The sequence below is a fragment of the Microtus ochrogaster genome, linkage group LG2 (assembly GCF_000317375.1).
Source record: "Microtus ochrogaster isolate Prairie Vole_2 linkage group LG2, MicOch1.0, whole genome shotgun sequence".
NCBI lineage: Eukaryota > Metazoa > Chordata > Mammalia > Rodentia > Cricetidae > Microtus > Microtus ochrogaster.
Window position 1 is genome coordinate 23178083 of NC_022028.1, and position 19814 is coordinate 23197896.

General features: G+C 39.4%; 2 protein-coding genes across 6 annotated transcripts in view; one reads left to right on the forward strand and one right to left on the reverse strand.

The window, feature by feature from the left end:
* The window catches only part of Eif5b (eukaryotic translation initiation factor 5B), a 57399-nt gene extending 49071 nt beyond the window's left edge, over positions 1-8328 (forward strand). Inside the window, exons 15-23 of the mRNA XM_005360023.3 lie at positions 386-568; positions 684-845; positions 1871-2002; positions 3951-4082; positions 4180-4256; positions 4347-4511; positions 5676-5814; positions 6722-6883; positions 7131-8328. Coding sequence (XP_005360080.1) covers positions 386-568; positions 684-845; positions 1871-2002; positions 3951-4082; positions 4180-4256; positions 4347-4511; positions 5676-5814; positions 6722-6883; positions 7131-7238 — 1260 coding nt within the window. The 3' untranslated portion in view covers positions 7239-8328. The remainder of the gene's footprint in view (positions 1-385; positions 569-683; positions 846-1870; positions 2003-3950; positions 4083-4179; positions 4257-4346; positions 4512-5675; positions 5815-6721; positions 6884-7130) is intronic.
* Positions 8329-8342: 14 nt separating this feature from the next.
* Positions 8343-19814, reverse strand: part of Rev1 (REV1, DNA directed polymerase) — a 70463-nt gene continuing 58991 nt past the window's right edge. For all 5 annotated transcript variants that reach the window (XM_005359957.2, XM_005359956.2, XM_026785742.1 and 2 more), the window contains 11 exons: positions 16678-16898; positions 15423-15595; positions 12991-13093; positions 12137-12272; positions 11685-11887; positions 10803-11036; positions 10234-10354; positions 9607-9824; positions 9372-9528; positions 9099-9201; positions 8343-8748 (listed from right to left, as the gene is read on the reverse strand). In XM_005359957.2, coding sequence (XP_005360014.1) covers positions 8637-8748; positions 9099-9201; positions 9372-9528; positions 9607-9824; positions 10234-10354; positions 10803-11036; positions 11685-11887; positions 12137-12272; positions 12991-13093; positions 15423-15595; positions 16678-16898 — 1781 coding nt within the window. In that variant the 3' untranslated portion in view covers positions 8343-8636. The remainder of the gene's footprint in view (positions 8749-9098; positions 9202-9371; positions 9529-9606; positions 9825-10233; positions 10355-10802; positions 11037-11684; positions 11888-12136; positions 12273-12990; positions 13094-15422; positions 15596-16677; positions 16899-19814) is intronic.

Below are 19814 nucleotides of genomic sequence, written 5' to 3' on the forward strand. Positions count from 1 at the left end.
TGTTTTCTATTTCCATCCATTTGCATGCAAAATTCAAGAAGCCCTTGTTTTTTACTGCTGAGTAGTACTCTAATATGTATCAGGAATTGGTAAACTGCACTGACTTAGAAGCTACTTTTTTCTTTTCCTCTGAACATCTATATGATTATTTCTAAATTGTGTTTGTTCATAGTTTTTTTTTGTTTTATTTTTAGTGCTGGGCATGGAAGACAGGGTCTTGTACATCCTTAGATAAACACTTTACCACTGACCTACAGTGCCTCAGTTGTCTAGGTCTTTGTGGAGTTTCAGAATATCAGTCATTTGTTCATCTCCCTTCTCTTTAGCCATCCTCTTCTACATGCCCCTACTCAACCAGTGTTTTTGGACTGATTTTTGCTTCTAGGGTTTAAATGCTGCTTTGTTTTATGAGAATAAAGATCCCCGTACTTTTGTGTCCTTGGTACCTACCTCTGCACATACTGGTGATGGCATGGGAAGTCTCATCTACCTTCTTGTGGAATTAACTCAAACCATGCTGAGCAAGAGGCTTGCACACTGTGAAGAGCTGAGAGCACAAGTCATGGAGGTACTCAATTATCAGGTTTCCTTTCCTGCCCTACTCCCTTTTAATAGTTCCTTGAGTAATGGATATGTGCTGCTTATCATATATGATTTGTTTCCTTTCAAAACATGTCTGTTAGGTCAAAGCTCTCCCAGGAATGGGGACCACAATAGATGTTATATTGATCAATGGACGGTTGAAGGAAGGGGATACAATCATTGTCCCTGGAGTAGAAGGGCCCATTGTCACTCAGATTCGAGGCCTCCTTTTACCTCCTCCTATGAAGGAACTACGTGTGAAGGTAAGCCAAGATGGTAAGCATTAGCAGGGGACTTCACAATGTTTGTTTGACACCATTCGCTTTGAATTGAAGGCTGCATGGCTTAATACACAGTACACATTTGTCCCTGTCCTTGTTTTATTGCAGAAGTATGCATAAGTGACAGGATCCATTTATTAGATTCACATAAGGATGGACAGCCTGGATTGCTGCATGAATAGTACTGGATAACCAAATTTTAGGGGATGACCTAATCAAGGAGCAGAGTTGGAATCCAGAAGCTGTGCATGCTTTTTCCTGATTGTAGTCTTGGCTTTTTCACTAATAGTTAACCATAGCAGTGTTTTTCTGATAGTAAACCACAGCCTTGATTTTCTTTGTAGTATCAGTTTCTGGGCATGTCTTGCTAAAAATGTATCTATGCATAGTGTAAAAGTGGAGACATTCTTGATGCTTGGTGTTACACCTGGCCCTTCTGAACTGAAAAAAAAAATTTCAGATTAATATTTCACTGTGTGACTTTGTTTTGCTGTCCATTGTTCTGGGCATGGAATGAATATGCTTCCGTGCTTACCATGGACTTCCTTTTTGCACCTTCTGTTGAACTTGTGCTCATTTTCCCAGGGTGTGTGGGACCCAGCTCACTGCTGCCTGAGCAGGAGTTACAAGTCACACTTGCATTGCAGCTCTTCACTCTTTCATACCTCTGCCTGCTTTGTGACACCATCACTTTCAAAACTGTCATTAGTTGGATTACATTTACCTGTCAGTATTAGCCACTGCTTTGTGTTTATTAGCTGTTTATCCCTCTACTTTCATTGTCCTGTTTTGCACAGATTTTACAGTTCAGATTGGTTGTCTGTTTTTACTTTCTTTATGTAGCATTATCTTCTGTTCTGACTTGTCTTAAATTGAGCTTATCATTTGATTATGTTGTAGGTGTTTCTTGTACAGAGCCTGAGAACACTTTCCTCTTTCCAAGGTCACACAATAGAGTAGTGCTGCCACCATTCAGATTATTCAATAAAAACTATTTTTGTCTGTAGAACCAGTATGAAAAGCATAAAGAAGTGGAAGCAGCTCAAGGAGTGAAGATTCTTGGGAAAGACCTTGAGAAAACACTTGCTGGTTTACCTCTCCTCGTGGCTTATAAAGACGATGAAATCCCAGTTCTGAAAGTGAGTTCATTAATTGTGATTTTTTTTTCTTCCAATGCTATTTACCCAGTTTCCCTCCCAGTGTCCTAGACTAACTTTGAATTCGTGATCTTCCTACTTCAGCTTTACATCTTTTTTATTCGCTATATTTTAATTAAAATATAATTACGTAACTTTTTCCTTCCTTTCCTCCAGCTCCTCCCGTATTCATCCCTCCTTATCCCTCCTATATAGTTCTCTTTATTCTCTCTGAAATTGATGGCCTGTTTTGTTTCACGTACACACACTTGAATTCACTTAATGTTGCGTGTGTGTGTATGTGATTTCAGGTGTGATCATTTTGTATTGCATGACCAATTTGGGATTTTTCTCTGGAAGAGTAATTCCCCATTTTTCAACAGTCATTTGTCTGTAGTTCACTGTCTAGGGGTCAGATCCCTCATATTGCCCCCTTTCTTGTTATCGAGTCTATTGGTATTGGATTTGTGATTGAGTCTTTAGGCAGCCAGTCTGCTGAGGTATCATGGCTGTACCTTCCCTATTATGTATAGGAGACACAGTCTCACAGCACACTGCTTGATCCTTCTGATCCTTGAGCCTTTCCATCCCTTCTTCCATGATGTTCCCAGAGCTTGGGTACAAAAGTTATGTATCTGTTGAGCTGGGCTTTCCATGGTCCAGTGATCTTTGAATTATGACTGTGTCTTTTTAATGGTTTATGTCTGCTATAAAGAGAAGCTTCTTTAATGTGGGGTGAGAGCTATACTTAACTTTGAATATATGGATAACCTCTAGAATGCTGTTGGGAATCATGTTGATCTAGTTAGTATAAGGTCTATGTCCTCACTAGCACTAGGGAGTTGGCTAGGTTTCTAGTACAAGGCATGAGTTCCCTACTGGTGAGTGAGCCTTAAGTCCACCTGACAGCTTTTGCTTACCACCAAATAATGAATGTCACTATTGTAAACCTTTAGGGACATCTTGTTATGTTGGTCATTGTTGTGGCTCATAGGCATCAATGCTGGACAGGACTTCCATTTGCTTCAAATCCCCCCACGCCTTTGCATTGTACCTTTTGGTACAATGGAAGCTAGAACTCGGAGGCTTTCTAACCAGATCCAGTTCGACTTTTTCCATGTCCTGTGTTTTAAGTATGTGGCACCTTCTGCAATAAGGGTTTACCTTCAACCTCTGGGAGACAACCAAGGGCAGAAATGACAGCCTGTATTGTTTGGGAAGTCCCTGTACTATCTTGACCAACTCATGCCTGGGACTAGAGTTCGTGATAGTCTGTTGCTCTCGTGGGGAGCATTGTCAGCCCATGGGGCATAATTTCATCTGTGTGCACATATATACATATTTATATGGCTTTATTGTTTAGGTCCTGTTTAGGCAACCATACTGTTGAGGTATCCTAAGTTTAACTTCTGTGTTACATTGTTATCATGAGCATGACCGGATTCTATCACTAAAAGTGGCCTACAGGCTTGTATGAGTAATAGTTTATTGATTAAAAGTACTTTACTCTTTCTTGCAGAGGAAATTAGTTTTGATTTCTAGCACCCAAGTAATTGCTCACAACCATCTATAACTCTAGTTTCAGGATATCTGACATCTCTTTTGACCTTGATGAGCAGTAGGCATACATGTGATGTACATGCATGCAGGCAAAGCATTCACATTCATTAAATAAATCTAATTTTTTAAAAGATACATATGAACGTATATATACTTACATAATTTTAGGTTAATATAATATTCCTTAAGATTTATCAGTTATCCTCCTGCTCTTTCTTTCTGTATTGACCTCCCCCATCTCTAATCTCTAATTACAGCCTTTTTTTTCCTATAACAGACTGTCGTGCCTTAATTCCATGTTTTCAGATGAGTCTTTAACCAGTGGGAAACAGTTCAATTCTAGGCTGCTGAAGATTGAGATAAAATTTGTCATGTTTGATTTCTTTTCAAGGATGAATTGATCCATGAGTTAAAGCAGACACTAAATGCTATCAAATTAGAAGAAAAAGGAGTTTATGTCCAGGCGTCTACACTGGGCTCTTTGGAAGCTCTTCTTGAATTTCTGAAAACATCAGAGGTGCCAGTAAGTAACTACCCAGCTTTCTAACCATATGATATTTATGACGTGTTGTTCCATTACCTGCTACATGCAGATGAACCTGAAAACTCTCCTTTTATAGTATGCAGGAATTAACATTGGCCCAGTCCATAAAAAAGACGTTATGAAGGCTTCGGTCATGTTGGAACATGATCCGCAGTAAGTATTCTTTGCTTCTGATCATCTTCAGAGTGTTTGGTGTGACTCACTAATTCTCATTCAGTGATTTTTAATGTTTCCATGTTTCAGGTATGCAGTGATTTTGGCCTTTGATGTAAGAATTGAACGGGATGCACAAGAGATGGCGGATAGTTTGGGAGTTAGAATCTTTAGTGCAGAAATTATTTATCATTTATTTGATGCCTTTACAAAATACAGACAAGACTACAAGAAACAGAAACAGGAAGAATTCAAGTAAGTTAGTGTTTTTGTTTACTTCGAATCTTTGTTAAATGCAGCTGGTGAAGTTCCAAATACTGACAAGAAATGCAGACAAGAATGGCATTTATTAATGTCTCATATACTGCATCCCAAAGTGGTGTGTTATAGTCCGTGGCAAATATTCCTCTGTGTTTTCAGATCTTCTCTGGGGCCTTTTAGTTTATTAATTTTCAATTTGGTGGGCTTAGGTATCCTCTGTGTGAAATGGAAAATAATCCAAAAGATTCTAAGGGAGACAAAGCCATGACTCCACAGACCTTCCAGGTTCATTGTATCCATGCTTCTTGAATACAGGGGCCAGAGTTCAGCTTCCTAGTCCTGTGCCTTTGAGGGTATCTGTAATTGACAGAGGCAATCAATCTGGAAGTGTACAAGTAGAGATGAGTGCTGTAAAGCAGATTCACAGAATGGGCTGTGATTGGGGACGGCATCTCCTCATGGCCTCTTATTGGGAGTAACAGTCAGAAGCAGAACAAGTAGTCAAGAGTGTAGTCTGTGCAGGCAGAACAACACTTGAGACAGCCAAGCCATACTGGCAAAGTATACTTCAGAGAATGTGGCAATTAGCAAGTTAGAGAAGGAAGAGGGTTCGCAAGTTTCATGGGAAAGATTGAACTTTTTTTAAAAAAATTTAACTATTGCTAAACTATTAACTATTGTATTGAGGGCTACTTTAGCTACATGGATCTGGGTGGTTAGGGAGTCAGTGGCAGTCTAGGAAAGAGATTACCAGAGTAACCCAGGGACAGCAGCCCAGGACTGAAACTGGCTGAATGTGCTTCCAGCATGTGATTGACAAGGACAGTTACCTCATGGCAACTTTTTGGAAAACTTGGGGAACATGATGGAGAAAATCATACAGATGGATGGCTATACCCCTTTCTAAAGTAGACATTGTTTTAACAAACTTGTCAGCAAGGTCTGCCCGTGTTCTAAACTCCAGAATATGACTGGCAAAAACATTCATCCCTCTGGGGCCAGGCTCCATCCTTGATGTAGCTTTGAGAGAATGAGAACATAGGCTTTTCTCAACAGCCTTTGCAGAAAGTGCATTCATAACAAACTTCACGTTCATTATATTTGCTTTCTGTTTAATAATTTTGAGCTTGAGATATTTTGCTTTCTTTTTACTTTCAGGCACATAGCAGTATTTCCCTGCAAGATGAAAATCCTCCCTCAGTACATTTTCAATTCTCGAGACCCAATAGTAATAGGAGTCACTGTGGAAGCTGGCCAAGTGAAACAAGGAACACCTATGTGCGTTCCAAGCAAAAATGTAAGTTCCAGGCCTATATCAGTGTTAACATAGAAAAAAAAAATAATGGAACAAAATTTTTCATCAAAGTGTCCAATCTTAGGAAACTGTTGATTCTGAGACCTGGTTCTCAGTGTCTTCCCCAGGTAGCTTGTCTACTGTAATGCCTTATTTGCCATCATCATTCATCCTCTTGTGTGCTTGCTCCATTCCTCCATTCACAGTTCAGAGTACGCATGCTTTGTGAAGAGTCCAGTTCAAATGTGTTGTAGAGTGTACTCACTTGGATTTGTCTGTTCCTCCTCATTAGATAGACTTACTGAAAAGGAACCTACAAGGGGGCACTTGCACTATGCAGGTCCTGTAAACATTACTTCTTGGTGACTTTTGCCCCAGTGAATATTGTTATAGTATCCATTACAGTCTTTGAATTATGTAAATAGATACAAACTTGTGTTCTCCTTCCACTCCTTGGTTTTGCAGAGTTCTCACTGGCCTTGAAAGGATGTCATAGTACTCAGTATGCTAATGCTTAGCGCCCAGTCTGGTCAATGGGTACTGGTCGTGGTGTTACTTGATACACACAGCCTTTGAAGTCTTCATTTTGGGATAGTGACATGTGGCTCTGTAAATCAAATGCTTTTTCACTTAAGATGCTCCCCCGCCCTATCCCTTGTCCACAAAGCAGCCACCCTTCCACACCTTTGTTTGTTCAAAGATTTTCCAGCTGCACAACCACCTTTCTGAGTTGGTGTATGCTGTTCCCTTCTTTTACAGCCCATGAGTTTATAGCAGGACCACAAAATGACACCAGATGTTTTTGTTATCTCATGAGGTCTTGCTAAGTTCTACTGTGGAGACTGAAGAGTTTAGCTGTCATGAGGCCTATGGAGATCTTCAATCTGACCTGATTGATCTGTTTTTGTAGTTCGTTGACATCGGGATAGTAACAAGTATTGAAATAAACCACAAGCAAGTGGATGTTGCAAAAAAAGGACAAGAGGTCTGTGTCAAAATAGAACCCATCCCTGGGGAATCTCCCAAAATGTTTGGGAGACATTTCGAAGCTACAGACATTCTTGTGAGCAAGGTAAGTATTTTAGCCTTATCTTCACACTGAAATTTTATGGTTTTGGGAACATCAAGTGGTAAGAGGGTAGTGCAAGTGACAATCCATGGACCCCAGAGCCTCTCAGCTCACAGATGTGGGTTTGGCCCCTGAAGCAGACTGGAAAACACTGCATCTCTCTTTGCTTAACCACATCTAGGACCACTGGCTTTCATTGGCATACTTTACTTACCTTTGGCTCACCATGTTTGTGCCTGGGCTATTGCAGATCAGCCGACAGTCCATCGATGCACTCAAAGACTGGTTCAGAGACGAAATGCAGAAGAGTGACTGGCAGCTTATTGTGGAGCTGAAGAAAGTATTTGAAATCATCTAATTTTCCCACATGGGACAGAATTTGGAGTAAATGTAATATTATGCTGTGATATTACCAACAGAACAGACACTTGGACGCTGATGGACTTAGGTGTATAAAGATGTTTTCCATGAGAAACCAAGCAACTTACACTGGTTTGACAGTGGTCAGTTCCCCACCCCACAGTCCAGTGTGCCTGCACTCACCTCCCTCAAGACTTGGCTGCTGTTTTAAAGTTTGCCCTTCCTCAAATTTGGATTTTTATTACAAATCTAAATCTCTTTCAATTTTATACTGATTAAATCAGTCCTGCAGTATTTGATTAACCAAGTTTCTACAGATTTTGTGATTCTTGGAACCTTTTTGATGTAAGAAATATCTTTATGGGTATTCTCTCTACAGTGACACCCTTTTCTCCAGCGGTTTTCTGCCATATGCCCGTAGGGATTTTTCTAAAAAGATTTAGGCAGTCTGCAGCCTTGAAGTAAAGCATAGCTGACTGCTTTTTTTCTGCCTGTACTGGTCATCAGAGGTCACTGTAATCATCACAATTCCCAACTGCCAATAAAAACAGTAAGCTCTGCTAGGCTTCCATGTTAGTGTAGCTTTCACTCTCAGCACCCACTAAAATGCCCTAGGAGGGGCACTTTTTGTAGGTTAGTTTTGGTCTGTTTTTATTTAGTACACATTCCACTGTCTTCTGTTAAGTTACTGGAGGTCAGTGCTTCAGCATTGTTAGACCTCATGACTATACCTAGATGTGGTTATTCCTGAGGCATGGGCATGGGCGAGAGGGTACTAAATGAGCCACCACAATCCTTTCCTTCTGTTAAGTATTCACTACAATGTCATAAAATACAAATAAATATAACAAGAGGGAGAGAAGAGAGAGGAAGTTTATGTATGTGAAAAATTTATTTTAGGTATTGAATTGAATATTCTCAACACTTCCTAGGGACGTAAAGTTGTTAATATCTGGACTTGTGTCCACAAGATTTATTTTGCACAGAGCCTGCAGCCAGCTGGCCTGGAGATTTTTCAGCCTTTTAAGTATAACAAATTGTTGCTGGTTCCCAGAGTTGAAATTTTTTTTAAAGATTCACAAAAAAAAGCCTGTACAAAATATACATACAGTTCTTTATTAAACAACTGTAAACACTTCACTGTAAAAATCCATAAAACTTTATAAACAAACGTTTTGTAAATAGAATCTATGCTACAAGTAAAAGAATTAACACAATTATTTACATGCAATACTGACAAATTTGGCACTTTCTGAAAAGAAATGTACAAAACACTTGCTTAAAAAGAAATTTAAAATTATAAAAAACTCAGAGCATCACTATCATGCACTTTGCAAATACCTCACGTCATCACTGCTGGTACAGCTAGCAGAGAGCACCAGGCTCTCTGGAACATTTAGGTAACCTTCAGTGTGCTTCCGTAAGTCTGTTGTAAAACCACCTGAACATTGTCAAGAATAAAGTCGAACGCCATGTTCCAAACTGACTCCACCGACTGCTGCATCAGCCTAGAGGGGAGAAGACAACTATCATTAAAAAGAAAAAACTTCACATTTTCTTTTCCTCCAAACCCAGCTTTATGCTTGGCTTTCTTTTTAATGTATTTTAAATTTTGGACTAGCCAGTGTGGCTCACTCCTATAATCTCAGCACTAACAAAGACTGAGGTAGGAGAGCTAGGTACGGCACTCATGTTCAACTTGTGCATTGAATATAACCTTGGGAGTAATTACATTTTTAAGTTACTAAGCTATCAACATATAGCATTTTTCCTTCTATAGTTAATTACAAGATTAATTCAGGAAGCTCAACTTGTAGACCCTCAAACAGCTTTTTAGTTAAAGTATTTAACAAATTACCTTTTCATGTATTTTATAACTAGATCTAATTTTTCCAAATCTTTTTCCTCTATAAGGTCAGTACAGTATTTCACAACTTGCAGGATATCTTCTTCCATTGGATCTAGGAAAGAGGAAATCCTCAAATAAGGACTTCAATGTATTTTTAGAGAAAATTAGAAATCTGCAGTTAACTATAACCCCACACACACAATTTCAAAGCAAGTCTTACAACTTTGGTTCATGTTCTTGAATCAGGAAACTACTACCAGCTACTAGATGGGCCACACCAACCTGAGATAGTAGTTATCCATTCTTTGAGCAAGGTCTTCACATCACCGAACTCAACAGCTCCAGCTAAGTTGGGTGCTGCAGGTCTAACACAGTTGGTCTGGTTGGGCTGCAAATTAGATGGGTTCTGCACACCAGAGGTGGAAACTAAGAATTCTTCCTGTTGAAAGAAAAAAAATGCTGTGAGACAGTGTCAACTACATTACAATCTAATAAAATCTTTAGTTTTTCCAGTTACCAGGGGTTTCTCGGCAGCTATTCCTTCATGTTTTAGAAAACCATCCATTAACTTCTGGGGGCTCCCACAGGCCCCTGGCAGAGATTTTACAGGACTGCTAAGCAGCTTATTTTTCAAAGGACTCTGAATCTTTCTGGGAGAACCACTGGGGTTCTTCTTCTTGTTTCGCCTGTCTTTCCCTGATGGTGGCTTTAGCTGAAGTAAAGGATTCTTCGGCACTAAAAGAAAAAGTATGAGATCCTCATAAGGAATCTAGATAATACCATGGGGTTCTCCATCCTTCCAATACACCCCACTACCAAGAGGCCAGGAATGTAGCAACTTAAGGCTAGGCCCTGCGATTCCTTCCAGTTGTACAAATTAGTATTCTGACCTCAGGTATGTGCAGTGGATTGGTCCTGAAGACTAAGAAAAATTCAACAAGTACTCGGGCTTAAATGTTCAGGGATATCCAGAAGTTGAGATTTCATGTTTTCAAACTACATTGTTTCAAATAATTAGTCTCAAAGTACAACTAGCTTGACTTGTATCCCAAATATGTCCATCAGAGAGTCTCTAGGATGAAGTTAGAACTTACATGATGATACCATCACTCTAGTCTTTCTTATGACTCATCAGCTGTCTTACCAGGTGTAATTGCTGTCTGTTGATGAGCGGTGTCCTCTCCCTGCCTTTGCATTTGATCATATGCTGCTTTCAGCTCTTTTTGAAGCTCAGCTGGAAGAGCAGCAAAGACATCAGGGTCCACCTGGAAAGAAAGATAACTCAATTCTGGATGGTAGCTAGACTGTTTAGAAATCACTCTTAATAGAAGAGCATAGAAAATGAGGAAAAGTTTATGTGCTAACTTATCACAACTCAGCCGGTGTTACTCTCCTGTATGCATCTCTACCCTATTCATGTGATCTATTGGTCTTCATGGGCCAGTCAGTAAAGGAGAGAAAGAATGTGTTTGTTTCTTCCAGATACTTTAGGCAACTACATACCCATGCCACACCACCAACTTCTCTTCTCTCTGGTGCTAACTTGCCTACTTTAGAAAAGGGTCAAGTGGCCACCACTGTTGAAGAGGTATATACCTGGTAGTACGTACAGCGCAAGCTTCCCAGGAATCACACAGATAAAGAGAAGAAAGTAAAAACTGAGCTAAAGATAGGTGAGAAAACTATGATAGAGGGTCTCTAACATTAATTTACTTGAGAAAATGCTGGAAGGGCTATGACGTTGATTCCGGTGTTACTATTAGATTCTTGAGACTCTGGTATTTGTAACAGAACTGTGCCAACAGGATGTGGCAACACTCCTGAACTGCAACCATTTACTGGTTCTTTCTTCTTAGTACTGCGTGGCTCTCCTTGTTGAGCAGCATAAACTTGTTGTATTTGTTCCCGGAGATCAGGTGGTAGTGCTTCTAAAACAGACTGATCAATCTGTAAAATACCAAATGAGAACCTGATGTGCAGAAATGAAATTTGAGAAAGAAAGTGAAGACCATCAACCTTCAAAAAGCTAGCCCCTGCCTAGGCTATCTTCACGGACATCGCTGCTGAAGCCTGAGGTGAAACAGAGCCTCAGAAACTGAGTGTACTTTAGAAGCTGGTAGCACACGCAAGGAAATCCACATATACTCACAGAATACCTTGTGGTGAAAACTCACGCATGGAAAGGGACCCCCCCCCCACCAAAAAAACCCCAAACTTTTCAGCAAGGAGATTTTCCCCAAATAAAAGTAGTTATACTTAAAGCAGTAAGATGGAAAAGTGTTTATATTTTGGCCAGTCCTTCCTTTCTTGTCACTATCAAGGGGGAATCTAATGCAAGCACGAGAATGCACCTTTACTAGACCCAGAGGCAGTATTTGCATCTGTCTCCTTCTCTATGTGAACAGAAGCAGAAAAGGTAGTTAGTTAGTAGGATACCCGTGACAAAGCACAAGGCGGGACTCACTACACAAGGCGGGACTCACTACCAGACAAGGGCACCTGCAGAAATGGGAGGGGAATGACAGAACAGTATAGTAACACACGAAGATGACTGTATGCCAACCTACAAAATAAAGAATACTGTAGAAAACATACCTGGGATGGTGATGGAACCTCTATACTCAGATTAAGTCTCGACTGTCCACTAACAGGAGAATGCAGACCATTCCATTTCCTTGAACACTCGCCTCTGTTAGTGTCAGTACTGACAGTGGCTGCCAGATGTGTAGAAAAGGGTGACAACAAAGTACAAGCTCTAGAAGCAGAGGATACTTCCAGATCCACAGCAGCCAGAAATACTACAATTTTAGGAATAAAAATAAAAAATACGCTCTTTAGCTCATCTGAGGAAAAAACAAGCCCCTCACATCACTAAATTCTTTGTTCCTTGCAAACAGTTATAGAATAGATTTATAGTTTTTTGTTTTTTTAAAGTAAAATCACATTCTAAAGAAGGCAGAGACCTATGCTGATTTAAAATGAGACTACTTACTCCCAAAGAAGTTTGGGGGAAAAAAATGAGCAGCTGCACATTAATGGCTACTCACCTTCCTTATGTTCCTCTTCTGTGGATTTCTTCGCTTTCTGAACTTGGAAGAGATCATGGACAGAATGTGATGGGCGACTTGAACATGTGGAAGAACTTGGATTAGTAGGGACCAACTGATTCACTTGAATACCAACCTAGAAAGAAAAGAAATATTTTGTTAAAATCCAACCAGGCAAAATTCTCAGTTAATCAGTAATGCCATCTAGATTCTGTTTCTAGAATAAAGGAGTAGATGAAACTGTGCAAACAGCTTATTCGTGAGTCACCCCACAGACAACTGGTGACTTAGCAGCTTTCCCTTACCTGAGAGTATCCGATTCTACGCTACACGGAAAGATCCCACAAGTGCATTTCAGTACTCCATGGGTTTTTTGGTTGCTAAGGCTTTATTTATTTGAGGGGAGAGGTTGGTATAGTGTGAAGTGGAGAGCACAGAACAACCTGGGCTTGGGGACAAAGTGCCTTTATCTGCTGAGGTATTTCGGCAGCCCCAGCTGGGGTTTTAAATAGGATCTGTCTACAGCTGGTAGACATGCACTTACTTAGCACAATCAGGGCATGAGGTTCAATCTCTCCCTACAGTAATAACTTTGTAAAGCTGGGGCAGTAGCTCAGAGATAAGGGTGCTTGCCCATTGCTGGGGATGGAGAGGGTAGGAGGGAAGAAAAAAAAATACAGGATTTGAATAATACTCAAACTTAAAATGACCAGGCTCGATGGGAAGTTCTGTCTCCCTTCTTGGACGGCACATAAGAAGCTAAAGACCTGCACACATGCTTACACTGCACCATGACCAAGCTCAGCTGAAGTTCAGGCTTTACGCTACAGGAAGAAAGCTTAAGTGATACTCACCCCTCTCATATCTGATATATTTAGCTTCATCGTATGAAACATGTTGAGAATAGCCTTTCCAATTACTTTTGCACTATCTGTTGCCTGGTCCAGAGTTACAGTCCTGTAAGTATTAGAATTACTTTCCTAAGCAAATAAATGTACATTCCATATATAGTCAGTAAAATGTTATAGAAACACTGCCAGGAATTAGTAGGTTTATAAAAATGATCGCCCTTATGATAAGCCAGTAACACCACCCACAAGCATAGAAAACATATAGAACACAGACACTGAAAACAAGACATGGAGACATGATCAACCAAAATTTGATTTAGGAAAAAAATTTTAGATAATGTACATTAATATAAAGTATTGTAATTAAAAGACTTCATGGTAAGTAGCCAGAATAGTTGGATTCCAAGCAAAATTTACTTTAAAAAATTAAACTAAGGCACAAGTAATATTCACAGGAGAAATTAATAAGCTGTTTTGCTTTTAAAGACCTTGCGGGGGAGGGCTGAAGAAATGGCTCAGTGGTTAAGAGCACTTGCTTTTATAAAGGACTAGAGTTCAGTTCCCATCACCTAGATTAGTCAATTCAGTGACCTCAAACTCCAATCTCAGTGAACCTCACACTCTCTTCTGTCACAGCACCTGTATGCATATACACATATACATAATTTTTAAAAAGAGGTATTTGTAACTACTGAACCATCTCTCAAACCTCTGGTTTTTGACTCCATTATATTTAAAGGAAAGCCACTGAATATTTTCAACATTAAATATCTTCTACTTTTCTCTCAGAGCTTTTATAAATATATAAGAAAAAGTATGTAGCTCTTATGTGAAATACTGTTAGAGCTTATCATAAAGAAAATATATGTAGCTACTACGTCAAATACTGTTATAGCCTGGCATAAAAGCCATAGAATGGAAAACTCTAGATCTGTAAGGAACCTTGAAGGACCTGTTATGTGGTAGCAATGGTTTTAACTCATCCTAATATCTTTAATGCCATTGGGGAGTCTTTTGCATGAGCACACATCAGTCCCAGTTCCTCCAGAAACACTGTAAACTGGACCTGTTATTGCATCCCTCTTACCTGCCCACAAAAACCAATGCTTAAGAACCAATTTCAGACAGACATGTTCCATTATCATTGCATTTAATTTCCATGTGAAATACATATACATTATATTTAAACATTTTATATGTAATGTTGTTTGACTTTGCCCGTTTCCACAGTATATGTGGAAATTTGAGATTTTACAAGATCACAATACAATAAGCAACTTATGTTTGGTATGAGCTAATATTTACTGAAAACCTTTAATGTAATATATAATAATGTAACCCTTAAATACAGTTTCATTGTTAAAGATTTTACTACTCGGTTTGTCAGATGAACTGCAGTATGCTGAATAGAAGATCCACTCTAAAAAGTGATTTCATGTTGGTCATAGACCTCACATGAACTCTAGCATTAAGACACACATCAGAAGTCAGGGTGTTAAAAAAAAGCTTTCCACAAGTTTTTAGAGAGAATGCTCATTTCACATAGAGATGCTAGTTCTCTGAATGATTTACTCATGGAAATCTGGGATATTTGCAATCTTTCACACACTACATCAGTCCCTCCTTGGCTCACTAATGGGCAGCCCTTTCCTACCTACACTCAAGTTAACGGCATGGAGACTCTAAAAGGAGTCACAAGTTGCCAGCTGGCTGGACTCAAGTGTGGTTGTGGTCTGTTAAGTCATGCTGTAAACTTGACACTCAGTATGATGACAGTGATTTAGAGGACCTAAAGAGACAAGGACAGGAGCTGATTAAATCATTGCTCTAGGAAATAAATGATGTTGTCATGAACACTTAGTTGAGAAGGTTGTTATACAGAGCAAACCTCGCCCTTGAGACCTGTCTAGCTTCTTGTCTCAGACGCATTGTGACTGTTGTGTGGCTTATATTCCAGCCACTGTGATGTCATTGGCCAACAGAGAGTTCAAAATAGTGCCAGCCTCTTGAATCGCCAAAAACTGAACTAGATCTTTTCTTTATTTTTATTTTTTATTTTTTATTTTTTTGATTTTTCGAGACAGGGTTTCTCTGTAGCTTTTGGTTCCTGTCCTGGAACTAGCTTTTGTAGACCAGGCTGGCCTCGAACTCAGAGATCCGCCTGCCTCTGCCTCCCGAGTGCTGGGATTAAAGGCGTGCGCCACCACCGCCCGGCTTAGATCTTTTCTTTAAAAAGTACCCATCCCTCAGCCTTTAGTATTTTGCCATAGGGTATTAAAGCTAAGTCAAGTGACCATGGGCTGGCCTCAAGCTCTACAGTATATTTAACAACATCAGGATTGGTAAGTTTAAAACTAATTTTATTTTATTTGACATACTTTGCACAGAATATAACTACCAACTTTTTTTTTTTTTAAAGAAAAGAAAAAGGTTACCTGGCAATGTTATCACAAATTCCATGGCCTCCAAATTTTGCAGTCTCTATAGGGGCCCCTGGCTTCCGTACCATGATTTTCAAAGTAAGACGTTTGCCCTTCATGCCAGCAGCTTCAAGTCGTCTTTGAATTTCTTCTGAAAGACTCAGAAGGAAAGCTTCTGCTTCTTTTGGCTACCCAAAGACAAAGGGGAAAAAAGCCACTTCCATATTATTTTACTTAACCCAATAGTTCTTCTCAATTATCTTAGCTCTGAATCTTAAATATCTTATTTCCCTATTGTATTTGTTTAAAAGAAACACTGTGTATACACCTTGAAATGTGTGTTAATATAAATGCTCATGTTTTCAGTGTACGGAGTACTCCTAAGGCACTTCCTTTCTTGCTTTTTTTTTATACTATTACTGACCTCTTGCAGTTCTTAAATTCCCTGATAAAATGTGAAATCCAACACTATGTCAGATTCCTAAATGATAGTTCACAAGACCCAGTGCTTGTCAGATTTCAAATCTTGATATGCAGTGTTTACAGAGCTGAATTCCAGAGATATACCTAAATCCAAATATGTATTCTTAAGGAAAGCAAACCAGTCCATCTGTACTACCACCATCTACACAGTGGTTCTCAACCTGTGGGGTCATTACCCCTTTGAGGGCTAAACAACCCTTTCACAGGGGTCTCCTAAAACCACTGGAAAACACAGATATTTATACATTACAATTCTTTAGAGTAGCAAAATTACAGTTATGAAGTAGCAACAAAAAATAATTTTATAGTTGGGGGGTCACCACAGTATGAGGAACTAACTGCATTAAAATGTCTCAGCATAAGGAACGTTGAGAACTACTGCACTAGGGGGATGGAAAATGAGGTAAAGGAGATCTATTTTTAACTATAATTTTAAAACTCAAAATATTTGTCTGGCCCTTTCCTCTTCATTGGTAATGAGAATATTTACAGTTCAAATCACTTTTGACCCCAAACAAAATATTTTGTATCTTTCCTTAAGACCTGGATTATTTTTTTTTCCCCAAGGTTCCTTGCCTATCATGGAACTCGCTTTGTAGACTAGGCTGGTCTAGAATTCATGGAGATCCACCTGCCTCTCAAGTGCTGGGATTAAAAGCATGTGCCACCACCACCAAAGACTCGATTTCTTAACTGGAGATCTACCTTACAAGTCTCCAAGGTTTTGAGACCACCAGTCAATCAAGAGCTTTAGAGGTTAAAAGAGGAGCATGTAAAGACATGTTACCTGGGTGAATCTTATTCCGTAGTTGATCTCAGCTGACACAGACTTCCTTTCCTTCTCAGTTCTGACAGGCCTATCATCCAGACCACGGCAGAACCTATATAGCATCTGACCTGTTTTGGGGCCAAATTCTTTCTGGAGTTTTGCCATAGCCATACACTGCAAATCTCCACAAGTTTTAATTCCCAAAGATGCTAGCTTAGATTCCATTGAACGTCCAACTCCTAAGAAAAGGAAAACAAAGACAGTTGTTGACAATTTTGGTCATTTATTTATTTAGACATGCATGAAACAAAACTTAAATTTTATATAAAAAGAATTCTGTGAATAATTCCAAGATTACAGACTCTTGTTTAAGAATGTATGGTCTGAGTCTATAGCACAGACACAAATACTACCGAGCACAGAGTAAGAACTGTACTGTGATGACTGCAAATATTCATGATGGTTTCACAGCATTTTCTCTGGACTGGAACTAGGGGAAATGACGATACAGGCCCATATCTTACAAGGAACAAAAGTGGAACCAGCGACATGAGGACTAAGGCTCCTAAGAAAAGAATGGTAGTATAGTAAGGGAGGAAGACCCATTTCTCTTATCAAAAGCTAACTGATCACCTTAAAGAGGTGACATTAATTCTTCCTACAGCTGGGCCAGAGTACAGTCTCCATGGCCTCATACAATGTACACAATGTTTCAGTGCTACCCAGGACACTCAGGAGCTCTGCTGCCCTACACCACATCTAAAATATGTTAAAAAGAAATACACATTTGAGAAAGCAGTTTACAGTAACTCAGATAAAGAGTTAATTCTTACTTAAATGACTTTGCTCCATAGTAACTAGCAGTGAAAACCATGCATTTGTATGCTTTTTGTATATTATCAAGAAAGAGCAAAGTCTGCTGCTATCTTTTAGCTGAATGTAGTTATGTAACTTTTTCTTCTATGCTGAGTAGTCTCCAATGGCAGGAAACACCCAAGTTATGCTCCTGCCAAGAGAACCCCTAAAGATAGTAAAATAAGACACAGGTCTGGAGCTGATAAAACTTTAAATGCATCTTTGGCATGGAAGGAGGTCAGACAAATTTAAGCCATGAAAATATTTATCAGTGTTTCTCAACCTTCTTAATGCTGTGACCATTACTATAGTCCCTAATGTAGTGGTGACCCCCAACCATAAAACTGTTTTCACTGCTACTTTGTAACTGTAATTTTGCTGTTATGAATTATAAAGAATATTTCTGGAAAGAGAAGCTTATTGAAGGGGTAGCAACCCTCAGGTTGAGATTGCTGATCTATATCCTAGTAGAAAGGATGCTGGCACCCACTTGTGCTATTTACAGACCAAGTCAAAACAAACCCTGCACTGTGTATATGTAAATGTGATGTTGTGGGAAACCCACTCCTTCAGAAATTATCTGTAACTACTCATATTTGAAATGTCACTAAGTTAAGCACAAGCAAGCTAATCTAATGGAATCATCGTCTGAGGAAGAGAAGTTGCTCTATATGGAAAACTAATCTGGTAGAATGAAATGGTCTTGTAGTGGAGATGGGGAGAAAATGATATTCAAAGACAGGACTAAAATGGTTACTGATTCAATGCAATGCACCTCAGAGTTCATAAGAAAAAGGGGCACCTGTATTGTACAGGAAGTAAACAGGGCTCAGGGCCCCACCACAGCACAGCCAATCAAGAAGAAAGAAAAGATAAAAGGGGAATGTGCTGGTTTAGAATCTACTCTCTTTTTGACTCCAAACAAAATATTTTGTATCTTTCTTTAAGACCTGGATTATTTCTTTTTTTTTCCCCCAAAGACAGGTTTTCTGTATATCTTGTGTATCTATATACCTGTGTGTGTGTGTGTGTGTGTGTATATATATATATACACACATACAGGCACAGGGTTGAAGCAATGCCTCAGCAGATAAGAGTATTTGTTGATCTTTCAAGAGGACTAGGGTTTGGTTTCCAGGACCCACAAGAAAGCTCACAAGTCCACAACTCCCATTCCAGGGGACTCAATGCTCTTTTCTCACCTATGCAGGCAGCACGGGTATTCAGGTGAAAACATACAAATATGCAGGCAAAGTATCAGACACATAAAACTTAAAAATAATAAATAGACTCTAAGGATGGACACGTATTCCTGTAACCTCAGACAATGAAAAGGTGGTGGAAGAAGACAAGACAGATGGGTCTCAGGAGCTCACTAGCTAGCTACCCTAGCCAAAGTGTTTTCCAGGTTCCGTGAGCTTAATAATCTTAATCTTAAATAATTCAGAGTTTTAAGATACCTGACATATTCCTCTGGTCTTCACATGCTTGGGCACATGCACTCATACACTCTCTGTGCCTCTAGAAGAATCCTTTATGTTCTCTCAAACATACTTTGGGAAAGGATGGATAAGAAATGCTATCTTCAGAACAGGGATGACATGCAGAAGTAAGTCAACCCAAAATTTGGGGATTATTATTATCATTTATTGGTCTTTCAAGAGAGGGTTTCTCTGTGTATTCCTGGTTGTCCTGACTGGCCTTGAACAGAAATCCACCAGTCTCTGCCTCCTAAGTATTGGGATTAAAGGTGTGCACCACCTTTAATTATATTTTGAATGTTTTTCCTCATTCTCTCTTTTGTTTCGTTGAAATAGGAGTTCATTCAGCCCAGGCTGGTGTGAATTCCTAATCCTCCTGCCTCCAACTCCCAGGTATTGATATTACAAAATATATGCTACCATGCCCAAGGGCCCTTTTCTCTTCTGATTTTTTTCTTTTTAAAGCAGTACTAGGTTGGGCGCTATAGAGACAGCACAAAGGTTAAAAAAAAAACAACAACAACAAAAAAACACAATTATTGCAACCTGAGTTTGATTCCCAATGCCCAAGGGATGTAGCTCATAATTACGAAGGAGATCTAAGACCTATGGCCTCCATGGTCAACTGCATGTACACATCCCCACACAGACACATTCATAAACACAATATAGAACAAAATCAATCTTTAAGTGCTGGGAATTAAAGCCAAGGCATCACACACACACGCACGCACGCACGCACGCACGCACGCACGCACGCACGCCTGTACTCCAACTGCATTTCAGAAGCATAATCTCACAGAACAGATAAATGCATTT